Source organism: Cucumis sativus, chromosome 7, assembly GCF_000004075.3.
Source record: "Cucumis sativus cultivar 9930 chromosome 7, Cucumber_9930_V3, whole genome shotgun sequence".
NCBI lineage: Eukaryota > Viridiplantae > Streptophyta > Magnoliopsida > Cucurbitales > Cucurbitaceae > Cucumis > Cucumis sativus.
This window is the reverse complement of record NC_026661.2, coordinates 2,373,860-2,389,531: the sequence shown is the minus strand read 5'-3', so window position 1 is coordinate 2,389,531 and position 15,672 is coordinate 2,373,860. Positions and strand designations below refer to the sequence as shown.

Genomic DNA, 15,672 nt, shown 5'->3' with positions numbered 1-15,672 from the left:
TCATCAAAAACAATACCAATGAAGTTAGCTCTCCCAAAAAAAATATGAACACATACAAAATGTCTAATTCTCCCCCTATCAATATGCATTACGGTAACAATATCAAGTAAGATATAAAATCAAGATGCATCACAACGAATAATTCCAAGCTCAAGCCTATTTTTACAAAAGCTTTCTTCACTCAAAGGTTTGGTAAATATATCCGCTAATTGATTATTGGAACTTACAAACTCAAGAGTAATATGACCATTTTGTACATGCTCTCTAATAAAGTGATGCCTAATATCTATATGCTTAGTTCTAGAATGATGAATAGGATTCTTAGTCAAATTTATGGCACTAGTATTATCACAAAATATAGGCACATTATCAAATTTTAATCCAAAATCACAAAGAGTTTGTTTCATCCAAAGAATTTGTGCACAACAACTAGCAACCGCAATATATTCCGCTTCGGTAGTGGATAAGGCAACCGAATTTTGCTTTTTACTAAACCAAGATACTAAGGAACTACCAAGAAATTGACAAGTCCCACTAGTACTTTTACGGTCAAGTAAACTACCGGCAAAAGTCCGCATCGGAATATCCTACCAAATTAAACTCAACATTTCGAGGATACCATAATCCAACATCAATAGTTCCAAGCAAATATTTAAGTATCCTTTTAACAGCATGGAAATGTGATTCTTTAGGACAAGATTGAAATCTAGCACAAAGACATACACTAAACATGATATCGGGTCTACTAGCGGTCAAATAAAGTAAAGATCCAATCATACCTCGATAAGTCTTTATATCCACACACTTACCTTTTTCATCTTTGTCAAGCTTAGTGGTAGTGCTCATAGGAGTTTTTGCAACTTTACCTTCATTTAATTTGAATTTCTTGAGCAAATCCCTTGTGTATTTTTCTTGACTTATGAAGATGCCATCCTTGAGTTGTTTGATTTGAAGACCAAGGAAGAAACTAAGTTCTCCCATCATACTCATCTCAAACTCATTATGCATACACTTGGAAAATTCTTCACACAAAGATGAATTAGTAGAACCAAATATAATATCATCCACATAAATTTGTACTATAAGCATGTCATTATTTTTAACTTTAATAAATAGAGTATTATCAATTTTTCCCATCTTAAAGTCATTCTCAAGTAAAAACTTGCTAAGTCTATCATACCAAGCTCTTGGAGCTTGTTTTAAGCCATAAAGAGCCTTTTTCAACTTATAAACATGATTAGGTAAATCAAAACTTTCAAAGCCCGGAGGTTGTTCTACGTAAACTTCCTCCACAATATAACCGTTTAAAAAAGCACTTTTTACATCCATTTGATACAAAATGAAATTTTTATAAGAAGCAAAAGCAAGCAACATTCTAATAGCTTCTAATCTAGCAACCGGTGCAAAAGTTTCTTCATAATCTATACCTTCTTCTTGACAATAACCTTGAGCTACAAGTCTAGCTTTATTTCTAATGATATTTCCATTTTCATCCATCTTATTTCTAAAAACCCATTTAGTTCCGATTATAGATGCATTAGAAGGCCTAGGGACTAATTTCCAAACTTTGTTTCTTTCAAATTGATTTAATTCTTCTTGCATAGCTAAAATCCAAAACTCATCACATTCGGCATCTTTAAAACTTCTAGGTTCAATTTGAGACACAAAAGCAAGATTACTAAATAAATTAAGAGAAGAACGAGTTTTGACACCTTGTTCGGGATTGCCAAGAATTAGATCCTTGGGATGGGATAGAGCATATCTCCACTCTTTAGGCAAGGATGAAGAACCCTCTTCTTTCTTCTCTATGATGTTCACATCTTGCATACTTGGAACAATTTCTTTGCCTTTGTCATTAACAAGTAAATCTCCAAAATCTTTTTCTAAATCATCACTACAAATAGACTCATTAGAAACATTATTCCAAGATTCATCAAATACAACATGAATAGATTCCTCAATAACTAAAGTTTTCTTATTGAAAACTCTATAAGCTTTACTAGTAGAGGAATATCCTAGAAAAATACCAACATCCGTCTTAGAATCAAATTTTCCAAGTTTTTCTTTGTTATTCAAAATAAAACATTTACAACCGAAAACTTTGAAATACCCAATATTTGGAATTTTTCCATGCCAAAGTTCATAAGGAGTTTTATCTAAAGATGGTCTAACTAAAACTCTATTTGAAACATAGCAAGAGCGGTGTTAACGGCTTCCGCCCAAAAATATTTAGGTAAACCATACTCATTCAACATTGATCTAGCAAATTCTTGCAAAGTACGATTTTTCCTTTCAACTACACCATTTTGTTGAGGAGTTCTTGGAGAGGAAAAATTATGGGAAAAACCATTTTCTTCACAAAAAGCTTTAAAAGCATCATTATCAAATTCTCCTCCGTGATCACTCCTAATTTTGGAAATAAAAAATCCTTTTTCATTTTGTACTCTTTTTGCAAAACTAATAAAACTTTTCAAAGCATCATCCTTATGTTTTATCATCAAAACCCAAGTAAATCTAGAAAAATCATCAACTATCACAAAAGCATAATAATTTCCTCCATAGCTAGCAATTCTAGAAGGGCCAAATAAGTCCATGTGTAATAGTTGTAAGGGTCTAGTAGTAGAGATCACATTTTTAGATTTGAAAGAGGACTTAGTTTGCTTACCCATTTGACAAGCATCACAAACTTTGTCTTTTTCAAATTTAAAACTAGGAAGACCTCTAACCAAACAATTTTTAGAAATATTTGAAATTAAGTGCATGCTAGCATGTCCTAGTCTTCTATGCCATAACCAAGAATCATTATGCAAAACCGAAAGACATTTATCAATAATAGGATAATCATTCAAATCAAGAGTGTACACATTTTCATCCCTATTTCCAACAAACAAAACTTTTCTATCACTAACATTTTCAATTATGCAATTTTTTTTATCAAATATTACTCTAAATCCTTTATCACACAATTGACTAATACTAAGCAAATCATGCTTTAAACCATCAACCAAATGAACATTTTCAATCAAAGTAGATGAATCATTTCCTATATTACCCTTACCAATTATTTTACCTTTCTTGTTGTCACCAAAGGTTACCATGCCTCCATTCTTTTTGGAGAAAGAGATAAGCTTGGATCGGTCTCCCGTCATGTGTCTTGAGCAACCACTATCCAAGTACCATTTGTTTTTCTTGGAGGCTTTCAAACAAACCTAAAAACAACTAATTTCAAGTTTGATCCTTTGGTACCCATACTTGTTTGGGTCCTAGAATGTTAGCATTTACATATTTAGGGATCCATTTCATTTTTTCATAGACATTACAAGCACTAGATCTAGATAGGTAACAAGAATAAGCTTTATGTCCATACTTGCCACAAGAAAAACAAACAACATTATGCAAAGATTTATTTTTCATAACAAATTTATGTACTCTACTTTTATTGGAGAAATTCTTCCTTGGAGCAATGTAAAACTTTGCTCTTTGCGAAAAATTTCTTCTTGAATAAGTATTTTGAGCATACTTCAATTTAAAGCATTTAGGTCTAATGTGACCTTCAACACCACAATTATGACATATGGGTACAAAACTAGATTTAACATGATTAGACACATGATTAGACATGTTAAACTTAGGCACAATAGGTGATGCTTTAACGAATGTAGTTTTAGAACTTGAAGGAGTAGATGATTCATCAATATAGCCTAAACCTCTCTTATCACCATAAGATTTTCCTACTTCAATAATTTTGTCCAATCTTTGAGCACCTATTGTCAACTTTTTAATAGTTTCTTTAGCTTTATCAAGTTCTTGTAAAACACTTAGTTCATTTTCTTTAAGCACTTTAATCAAGTTATCTTTTTCACAACTATCATGCTCAAGAAATCTAACTTTATCAAGCAAAGCATCTTTCTCAATACAAACATGCTTATCACTAGAGACATTCAATTCTTCAATTTGCTCAAAATTTTCATTCTCTTTAAAGCAAGCAATTGTATCAAGTAAAGACTTATTTTCACTAATTAAAACATTGTATTTCTTCTTAAGCACAACATACTTAGAACTAAGTTTTTCTAGGTCATTTTGCATGCTTTCAAAATTTTCAAATAATTCATCAATAGAAAGAGGTTCTAGAGTTACCTTATCATCATGTTCATCATCTTTGTCACTATGAGCCATGAGACCAAGATTTGCCATTTCTTCAACTTCACTTTCACTTTCACTACTATCATCCCATGTAGCCTTCATTGCCTTCTTCTTGGATTTCTTAGATGATTTGAGGAGAGGACAATCCGTTCTTATATGACCCGATCTTTTGCATTCATAACAAATCACCTCATCCTTTTTGCTTTTCTCACCTTTTGACTCTTTTTGGGTTGATAGGTGTTTCTTGAAATATTTCTTTCTTTTTATGAAATTTTTGTACTTACGTGAGAAATAAGCAATGTCATCTTCATCAAGGCCATCCTCATCTTCGGGATCAACTTCCAAGGAGATAGTCTTTAATGCAATGCTCTTCTTCTTTTTGGACTCATCCTCCAAGTGCTCCTTCATGATGATCTCATGAGTCATGAGTGAGCCAATAAGCTCCTCTAGTGGAAGTTTGGTGAGATCCTTTGCTTCTTGAATCGCCGTTACCTTAGCTTCCCAAGTCTTAGGTAGAGACCTTAGAATTTTTCTAACATTTTCGGAAGTTGTATAAACTTTACCAAGACCCTTCAAAGCATTTATGATGTTAGTAAATCTAGTAAACATATCGGTGATAGTCTCATTAGCATCCATCTTAAACAATTCATAATTATGAACAAACATGCTAATTTTAGACTCTTTAACTTGATTTGTTCCTTCATGAGTAATTTCAAGAGTATTCCAAATTTCTTGAGCGGAAGAACACATGGATATTCTATTAAATTCATCTTTACTCAAGGCACAATACAAACAGTTAATAGCCTTAGCATTAAATGAACACTTTTTCATTTCATTTTCATCATACTCTTCTTCTAATTTAGGCGTATCAACATTATCAACATTTTTCATGGGTACATAAGGACCTTTAGCAACAATTAACCACAAATTATAGTCAATAGATTGCAAATAAATTTTCATTCTAGCTTTCCAATATGCATAATTTGAACCATCAAAATAAGGAGGTCTAGAAGTAGATTGACCTTCAACAATACCATTTGCCAATAGGTTTGCCATAATGCTCTAACAATAAAGTTTATCAAGAAATTAAAATTTCAAGATGAGCAACCTTGCTCTGATACCAATTGTTGGATCGGTATGGCAACCCTAGAGGGGGTGAATAGGGTTTAAATAAACTTTTTGACAAATAAAAAGTAAAATCAACTAATTAGATATTTTCTAAAATTTAAATAAAGAACTTTGTAAACTTTGTTAAATAACAAGATTGATAAAAAGATATGAATGGAAGTATGCAATCAAACTCAACCAATAAGAATATGTAACTAAAATTAAATTAAAAAATAATTAGAAAAGAGTTAGAGAAGAAGACACCGTAATTTTATAGTGGTTCGGTTAAACTCAACCTACATCCACTTTCCCAAGCACCCTTGGGATTTTGATTGAAAATCTTCTTTGGACTCTTTCCACGGATTTGAGCCGAACCGATTCTTGCTCCTTTTTCGGGTTCAAGAGCAAACCCGATCCTTTCCACGGGTTAGGATCCAACCGTTACAATATGTTGAAATTTTTAAATCACACAAAAGAAAACTCTCTAAAAGAGTGAGTATACAATTTGAAGCTCACAAATTTAATCCTCACAATACAATAAGAAGCTCTCAAGAATAAGATGAAAAGAATAAAAATTGGAAGCTTTAGAGAGAATAACAATGTTGGCTTTTTGCTTGAGGATTGTAAAGTGTTGTGATCTTGTGTAAATGTGAAGTATTTAAAAAGAGAGGAAAGATAAATTCAAAATCATTTGGGTCATTAGATATAAGTAAAAGAAAAATGAATGGTTGAGATTTAAACTTAATTAGCCGTTAGACACAATACAAATAATAATATAATAATATGTCTTTTCAAAATATTTTGTTTAAAAAGAAATCAATAAAGCAACTTCACCCTCTTTTAAAAAAACTAGCCGTTAGACACAAGAAAAATAATAATATTAAAATCATTTTCTTTTAAATTCATTTTCTTTATAAAAGCCAATAAAACATAACAAAAAGCCACATTTGTTACTCCTTCATTGCTCCAAGTGGCTTTCTCTAATTGGTTCAAATTGAATGCTTGGTCGCCACGTCACCATCTCGGGTATTTTTTCGTTAAGCTTCTTTTAGCAATATTTTCTTCATTTGAACTTCGATTTGGGTGATTCAAGAGGCGTTAGAATCATTTTTCCAAGCTCTACGATATGGTCTATTCAAATTAATAAAATTGTCAATAAAAAAATCAGATTTGTTATCATCAAAACATAAATTAATTGAATAATTAAAATAAATTAATTTGAGATTAAGGGCCAAAAAGCCAACATATCCAACACAAAATGATAAAAAAAATACAAAACATTACTCAACAAGGAAGAGATGAGGGTGCTAAGAAAATGTCCATCTTGCGGAGATGTTTTGGTGCATTTACTAACCTATAGTATCTTTTTTAAAAAAAAAAAGAAAATGAGGAGAAGAGAGGAAAGGAAGAGAAGAGGGTGCTAAGAAAATGTTCATCTTGCAGAGATGTTCTGGTGCTAAGAAAATGTCCATCTTGCAAAGATGTTCTGGTGCATTTACTAACCTATAGTATCTTTTTTTTTACAAAAAAAAAAAAAAACAACGAGGAGAAGAGAGGAGAACAACCCAAAAACCAGGTAAGTGAAAAAGTAAATAGTTTGAAAGTGAGGAAGTGGGCTCATTGTCCCATACCAAATTAGAGTCGAATCCCATTGCATCAAAAATAAAAATAGAAAAAGAGTCTAAAAAGGAAGAAAGTGAAAGTCGACAATTCCAATACCTTTCTCGATCTTCTGACTAGGATCAAGTGTAGTATATGTTCTTATCCGTAAGTGACAATCCCAAACCAACTACTAATTAATGACAAGAAGCTAGTCTCGTTCTAGTGGAGGATGACAACTATAACTAGCAAAAATGAATTCTATGCATGGCAGCATGGGTCAAACTTTTCTCTTTTTTATTCAACAAAGACTCCTACCGACTTTGTTTGTATGGTTCTTTACGTGAAAAGTTAAAACATTTGATTTGCTTAGTTATATAACGTTTTAAATTTTAGGTTATTGAGATCAAATTATATAAGATAATTCCCAAAGAGGAAAGTGTGGAAACTCCACTTACTCCATTCTCATTTCGATTACTACCCAACACAAACCCAATTTGTGTGAGAGAAAAAGGCTAAGAAGGAATTGGAGATGAAAATTTGTCATGGGATAATGTGTGACCTTCATTTACAAATTCCTAAACTAGAATTGTCATCCAATACAATGTCTCTTTCTTTAAATCTTTTTAAAGCTGGATTATCTCAAATAATAGAACATTTAAAGTTACAAATTGACTTGAAACAATAACAAGAGGATTTTTATGTGTATGGAAAGTTATTCAATGAAATTTCAGGAAAACCTTGGAACTCTTTGGCTACATTCTTAACTCTATCAATTAATTAGTATCACAAAATTATCTTTATTTACAAATAATTAAGATGCACTCCAATTTGATCACTCTCTAATATAAGTTATTAAATTTTAGTTGATATGTTTCTATATTTTTATTAATATTTTTTTAAATGTTTATGGGTGGTTTGACAATCCACATAAAAATTGAATTATTAATTTTAATTTTATTGTAAAATAAATAAAATAGGGAAACAAAACGTTGTTTAAAACGTCTCTTGGCATTGGTCCACTTAATTTTATTGTCGCACGAGTTTGCAATTTTTTCTGTTAATTTGTAGGGTTGTGGGTGAATTTGGACCTGGCAAAATTAAATAGGCCAAAAGTCATCAAAGATATAAAAGAAGATAATTAAATACAAGATAAAAGTGAATTTAATCTCATCTACTTCTCCTTCTCCTTTATGATCAATATACTATTATGTATACCTCCACATCAGGCATCTAATCGGACACATTTCATTGTCTAAATATACACTCTTAGTTGTAAGATTGAGTTTAATACGAGGAGCATGTTTAATTTAACGAGTTGCTTTTCTTTTTATCTAATAAATCTATAACGTGACATTTTAGCTTTTTCATATGCAAGCGTATCAGAAACTGAAAGTCCAAAGTGTAGTTTAGGAAAAAGACATAGTAGTTAATTCTCGTCTAAGTATTGTCTTGCAAGCAAATATTTTTCACTTGCAATTGACAATCTTCATTGTATATATATTGTAACGATGATTTCAATGAATTTATTTCTCTCTCACGTTTTTTAAAACATTTTCTCAAGAACGTGATGGAAGGTTGATTCATACCACGAGTTTGTCCGCAGTTTTCGAATTTCGATCGACTGACTTGTTGACCGAGTCGAACAATTGCCGCAATCGCTCATCCCGAATTTGAAAGGTTGCAATTGTGATATTAAGGAGTGTCTACCTAGTGGAGATGTTTTGGTACATTTGATGCATCATTTCTTTTTCAAAAAAAATAGTACTAATATTATAGATAGAAATAAAGTTAGAGTGAATAAATGGTTACAAATATAAAATCATTAACTATAAACTTAAAAGTTAAAAAAATAACCAGGTAGCCTTCGTAAATGTGACTTCAATTGTGTAACTTCAATAAATGTGGCTTTTGACAAATGAACTCTATTATACAATTAAGTCAAATTACAGTTTTAGAACCAACACTTAAACGTGCTACATTTACTGGCCTAACCTAACACTAAAACAAAACTTTTTGGTAACATTTAAAAGACCTTAATCTTTTAAAAATCAAAGTTAAATTCCAAAAAATAAAGGAGCATTTTTCCCAGATTTTATATATCATTAATTTACAAAATATCAGATGACATCTGATGTCTAATATATTTGGAGCAATTTCAATTGGACATCAATTTCTTTTCTTTACTAAATTGGAGATTATTGAAGTTATATATCAACATTTATTAATAACAAAATTTATTAGTGATAATCTTTAACTAGTTACATATGATTTATTATTTATATATAGATTTGACAACTTAATCTAAAATTTGTCATACCTCTTTTTTCTCTACATTTTCATATAAAATTTCTTATTAAGTAAAGTTTTAGATGACTTCATTTTCATATAAAATTTCTTATTAAGTAGTTTTAGATAACTTAATTAATGCATTTAATGTTAATGAGACCACTCTTCAAAATAGGATGCAATAGACATGGTTACATAAATGCATTAATTCTTCCAAAAAAAAAATATGAGAGATGAGTGTGTAAAAGGTTAACAAAATAAATACTTATATTTATCTATAATCTATAATATATAGAATGCCATAGTGTAGAAAAAATCATTTTTGAACATATGATCTATTTCGTTTTCTAAAACAATTAAATATATATTTGGACACATTTGCCCTATGTTTTTAAAACATTTACATATATTATATTTAGACACATTTACCTTTCGTTTTTAAACCAATTATATATAGGAGTAGTCGTAAATTTAGCAATTGAATTCAAAATAATTAAGTATATAACAACATTTTAAAAAATTTGCAAATATAGCAAAATTTGTCAAATTCTATCAATGATAGATCATGTTGCAAATATTAGTCTATCATTGATAAACTATACGAAGTGTATCAGCGATACAAGTCTATCATTGATAGTTTTGCTATATTTGTAATTTTTTTAAAATTTTGCTATATCATTAATTATTATTGTTGAAATGGTTACCCATTCCAATTTCCCTTATATATATATTGCATCCATTCAACAGGACTAATATAAAATCTACAAAATTTATAAAGATCAATTAATGATTTTAAAAAACTATCTTCAAAAGTCAAATGTATAATTCTTTAATATATTATTTCTATAATGACATTTTTTTGTTTCTTTTTAAAAACCATTAACTTTAATTATATTTCTTATAAATTTTTATAGGTTAAAATTTTATGCCATTTTTTATTGACATTATGAGTGAGGCAGAAAGAAATGTAATTTTCAGTTACTATTCGAAGAAAAAACAAATAAATTTCTTACTAAAATCTATGATTTTTCATCTTCTACCATTAGTCATAATTTTATATATCAAATGGAAATAATTTCTTCACCCATTTTTTTCACAATCAATTTAAAATTCATTGTTAGAATGTACCAACTTGACTCCGAGCTTATACAAACAAAAATAAAAGAAAAACGTCGTGTGATTTCTCACTTCAATGACAATAATGGAAAGATGAAATTAAGATTTATCATATAGTTAAAAGTGATCTTACATCCTTCAACATTATTAATTCTATTTCTTTTTTAAGTTGTTATTTCAATTTTTTGTATTCCAAAAAAAAGTTAAACATCCATAAAAGTTTGTTATTCTTAGAAAAAAAAACTATCAAATTCTCTATAATTCATTAAAATTTATTACTAAATTGTTTGGCTATTCTTGAAAATTTTTCTATCCCTATCTTTTTAGCCAAATTTAGTTTAATAAATGGCTTTTAATTTTTCTATAACATATGTTGTTTAATTTTTTAAAAAAGTACGAAAAAAACATGATGATATGTATTCATGTTATCAAATTGTTAATTTCGAGGATAATTTAAAAAGTAAAATTTAGAACGTTAATTGATAAGTAAAATGAAAATGGACAAATAGAATTTTATTATTCACTCTCACGGTTTGATGACTTTTTGTACAATTGTGACAAAAGTAAATATATAATGTTTTTAAAATAATTTTTCGTGACAAAATTAACCTTTTTTTTCTAATTTTTTCTGTCCCACAACGTTTTTTTCGTAAACAAGCACACAAAATTGTAAATATTTTTTAATTTTGACAATTTTTTAAATTTAAGATTGATTAATTCTTTTTAGAATGATCATGGTATATCTGAAATTAATAAAAAAAATCACTTTGAGATGTGCAACTTTTATTGGTGATATATGATATATGATTTGTCAATAATAAAAACAAAGCAATTGAGTGAGATCCAAAATTTAGAGAAAACATAAAAAGAAAAAGAAAAAGTAATAATTAATACGAAGCACCATCTCAAGTTTAAATATTGGAATATCAACGTAATTAAATTTAATAATGTAATTAGTAGAACAAATTTTATTTCTTTAAACTAGATATAAGAATTTTTAAAAATGATTATATGAAAACATTAAAATAAAAATTCTCAAACTATCTAACTTCTAATTTTATTTATTATATGTTTCGAAATCACTACGAAAAATTGAAGCTAATTGGATGTTCGTGTATTCACCAAGAGTCGTTTATATTTAATATTTGCAAATTGGTTGGGTTGGATTGATACAGTGCAACTATATATATTTTCATGAAAATATTATAAATGAAAGGAACCAAATCACAGTTTGGACACACCACATATATTAAGTGTTTTGGAAATTTTCTCTGTTGTTATGAATATGGAGTTGGAGGGTGGAAATATGGTGGAAATGGAAGGGGATGAGTTGATGGAAGCTCATGGTCAAATATGTAAACACATCTTCAACTTCATAAATTCCATGTCTCTCAAATGTGCAATTCAACTTGGAATTCCAGACGCCATCCATAGCCATGGCCCCAGCCCTTTGCCCCTCTCTCGTCTTGTTTCATCTCTCCAACTTCATCCTAATAAAACCCAATTCATATATCGTTTGATGCGTTTATTGACTCACTCTGGCTTCTTTGTTCTACAAGAAGAAGGATATGTTCTGACCACTTCATCTCACCTTCTTCTTAAAGACAATTCTTGCACCCTATCGCCTTTCCTACTTTCCATGCTCCAACCCGTCTTTGTAGAGCCATCGCACTTTCTCTCAGCCTGGTTCCGAACTGACGACCAGACACCATTTGAGACTGCTCACGGGAAATCGTTCTGGGAGTTCGTGGGGAATAAGCGGAAAGATGGTGATACTTTTAATGCAGGAATGGCTAGTGATGCGAGGTTGGTGATGAGTGTGTTAATGGGAAAACATACCAGTGTCTTTGAAGGAGTTGAATCGTTGGTTGATGTTGGTGGTGGGACTGGAACTATGGCCAAAGCCATTGCAAAGGCTTTTCCACAAATTGAATGCACTGTGCTTGATCTTCCCCAAGTTGTGGCTGAATTGAAACCGGATATACCAAATTTTAAATACGTTGAAGGGGATATGTTTGATGCTATTCCTCCGGCTGATGCCCTTCTATTGAAGGTAAAATCTACTCTATAATATATTTCTTCCATTAAAATACTATTTCAGTCCGTGCCCTTTTCAAATTTGTTCAATTTTAATTCTTATAGTTTTAGGAGGCATTAAGCTTTACGACTATGGGGGAGTGAACCCACTCCACAAAACATAATCCTTCCATTCTCTCTTTTTTACTATTCTCACTCTTCCTCTAAACACATATTATCATAACACTACTATGTAATCATTTCTCCAAATGCATACTATCATAACTCTTTCTATCATAATCGCCCCAAAAACGCTTACTATCATAATACTATCTATCATAATCCTTCTTCCAGATACATACTATCATAACACTATCTATTATAACCGTTTCTTCAAACGCATGTCATCACAACACTAAGACTATTATAATACTAGAATTATCATAACACTAACTCTATAAATCACTCTTCCTCCAAATGCCTCCTAAGTTTAACAAGTCACTCAAACGTTAATTTTTATTCAAATTGATCAAATACTCACTTAGGAAAAAAAATTACAGTGAAAATGTTAATAAAAAGCGATGAAAACTAAAATGAAGTAGCAATAGAGACTAAATTTAATTTAAGATTTATTGAAAGTTCAAGAACTAAAATTGAACATTTATTGAAAGTTCAAGAACTAAAATTGAACATTTGAAAGTAGATAGACTAAAATTGAACAAACTCTAAAATATTTAAACACAACAAAATGATATTTTAACTGTTTTTTTTTTTTTGCAAGGTGTGGCTAAATATCTTTAGAAAAGGGTTCTAATAAAAAGAAAAAAGTTGCAGAAATATAGCTTACAAAAATTCTCCCATTATTAACGCAACTCTAATATCATGATTCACATTGATACTTTTTTAAATCTTCCTAAAAGGACTTTCTTTTTTCTTTCTTTTTTATATATAAAATGTAATATTTATGTATAGTATGATATTTAATTTGGTGGGTGGTAACAAAATAGTGGATATTACATGATTGGAGTGATGAAGAATGTGTAAAGATTTTGAAGAAGTGCAAAGAAGCAATCGGAAGCAATGGTAAGAAAGGAAAAGTGATGGTAATTGATTTGGTGTTATTCAATACCAAAAATCTTATAGAAATCTTAAGGTCTCTTATAGAAATTTACCCATGACATAACCAACTCTCCTCTTTTTTAATAAGTTCCCATACAACAACACACATGAGTTGAACTTAAACATTTTAATTTTATTGTGTTTGAATAAAGTATTTGTGTTAATATTTAAGTGTGTTTGTGGATTCTTAAGAGTAAAAAAATTAAAGATATATTATATTGGGTGTGGTTGAGATTAAAATTATTGGAATAAATAGTTATTGAAAAAAATGGTAATTGTTTTGCATCTCTTCATGAATGGATGCATCACCTCATGAAAATTAATCTTTCGTTGTAGAACAAGGTCTATCACAAAATAGATGTCTAGCTCTATATGTTTTGTTTTCGAGTGAAGTATTGGATTTGCCCTTAGGTGAACAACTCCAAGATTGTCATACCACTAGTATTGGTGGTTTTCATAGAAAGATCTTCAGTTCTTTGAAGAGTGAGGCTAACCATACAAGTTCAATGGTTGCATTTGCAACACAGCGAAATTATTTTGTGAATAGTTTGTAATATTCCTAACTAGACCATTCATATTAATGCTCAAAATTATTGTTATTGAATGTTAAACTTTTTTGTTTTTATATTATTGTCATGAAAATCAATAAATCAAAAAATTGAATTATATGTACAAAATATTTAAAAAATCAATTGAAAAAAAAAATTAACTAAACCTAGGAATTCAAAACCAACACCCGAAACACAAACATTAGAAATTATAATTATCAGTTCTTGCACACAATTTTTGTACCCAAACACAGACATCTGTAATTTCTAGGCATCATAACCCCATCAAACAAGCCCACAGTCATTTAATTCTCAGGCATTTGATTTCAAACCTCCGCGCTAAACGCTCCCATATAGTTTTATACAAAATGATTTTGGAAAAGCTATTTTATCAGACTTTGAACTCAATTTGAACTCTTCTTTTATTTTGGATTATTAATTTCAGGGCATCAGTCAACTCAACAACAATTGAGTTTGAACAGAGTCATTATCTCTCTTGATTTGCCCTTCCCCAACCACCATAACAATTACCATTCACTTTTTCTATTGGAATTCTTTCCAATATTGTTTGTACCGTAGTTGGTTCTTTCAGTTCTTTAGAATCTTCTAACATACTTTGTCACTCCAATCATGTAATATTCACTTTCGTTATGCATGCATGTCAACCACCCTGACCTCTCACACACACATATATGTATTCACATGTTGCAAAAAGAATATTATACTTTATAAGGTGCAATTTAATATTAAAAAATATATTTAACCGTTAGAGATCTAAACATAAGAGCTTATTACTTTAATACTATATTAAAAATTTGTAACTCTTCATACTTCATAACTCCTTGCATCTTCCATCAACACCTCAGGTTGCAAATATACTGACCAAGCCACTATCTGCACATTCTTTCATTCCACTTCGAGTGAAACTAGGTGTTACACATGCTGCAGACTTTGGCTTGAGGGGGATATTAAGGCTACTCACTAAGAAAACCCATAAAACTGTTATTAAACAGTTTAATTTGAAAAATGTTATTAAATAGTTTACTTATTTCATTTTTAGTTTAGTTGTCATACATTTGTTTCTCTCATCTACTCTACGTTTTCCAATATAAAAGGAAATGCATTATATCTAAATAATTTAGTTAGAAAAAAGACATTCAAAACCCTCCACTTTCTAGATTTTCTGTTGGTGGTGTGTGTCCAGCCAATTGTGATATGGATTTCTTCCACTTATATATAAATGCATATCCTCCATTACCATGGATACAAATAAAACAAAAAAAGAAAAAGAAAAAGAAAGAAAAAAAGAACAAAACACTACTACAAAAACATGCTCTCTTGACGGTTTTAAAAATGTCGTTGAACCCAGCGTCAAAAGGCAAAGTTCTTGATGTATTAAACGTCAAGAATAAAGTTGACGTTATTTAAAACGTCAAATATACTTATGTTCATGACGTTTTAGAACCGTCAAGACTGGTATTGTTTATGACATTTTAAAACCGTCAAGGATGAACTGATTTATGACATTTTAAACCCGTCAAGAATTTTAATATTCATGACATTTTAAAACTGTCAAGAATGTAATTGTTCTTGACATTTGTCAACCGTCAAAAATGCAATTGTTCATGATAGTTTAAAACCGTCAAGCTTGCAATTGTTCATGACATTTTAAAACCGTCAAGCATTTTTTAATTTTGTTTTTTAAAAAAGAAATTGTAATTGAATTATGCTGTAA

The 15,672-nt window shown here is 30.0% G+C and overlaps 1 protein-coding gene across 3 annotated transcripts; it reads left to right on the top strand.

Moving 5' to 3' along the window:
- Positions 1–11,367: 11,367 nt before the first annotated feature.
- LOC101213147 (trans-resveratrol di-O-methyltransferase) lies at positions 11,368–15,178 on the top strand. 3 transcript variants are annotated; one of them, XM_031888371.1, is made up of 3 exons: positions 11,368–12,307; positions 13,278–13,353; positions 14,804–15,178. In XM_031888371.1, exons 1-3 carry the CDS (start codon positions 11,534–11,536, stop codon positions 14,920–14,922), a joined length of 969 nt encoding a protein of 322 aa, XP_031744231.1. In that variant the 5' UTR covers positions 11,368–11,533; the 3' UTR covers positions 14,923–15,178. The 3 variants fall into 3 exon arrangements, with proteins under 3 accessions (XP_031744231.1, XP_031744232.1, XP_011658687.1); XM_031888372.1 differs by lacking the exons at positions 13,278–13,353; positions 14,804–15,178 and adding an exon at positions 14,383–14,797 and having other exon boundaries at positions 11,371–12,307; XM_011660385.2 differs by lacking the exon at positions 13,278–13,353 and having other exon boundaries at positions 11,374–12,307.
- The last annotated feature ends 494 nt before the right edge of the window (positions 15,179–15,672 follow it).

What these genes read in the sequence shown, in the direction of transcription:
- LOC101213147 (XM_031888371.1), top strand. Translation starts at nt 11,534, where the DNA reads ATGAATATGGAGTTGGAGGGTGGAAATATGGTGGAAATGGAAGGGGAT. An exon ending in CTGATGCCCTTCTATTGAAG is followed by an intron (nt 12,308 to 13,277) that starts GTAAAATCTACT and finishes GTAACAAAATAG; the next exon opens with TGGATATTACATGATTGGAG. An exon ending in AGAAGCAATCGGAAGCAATG is followed by an intron (nt 13,354 to 14,803) that starts GTAAGAAAGGAA and finishes TCAACACCTCAG; the next exon opens with GTTGCAAATATACTGACCAA.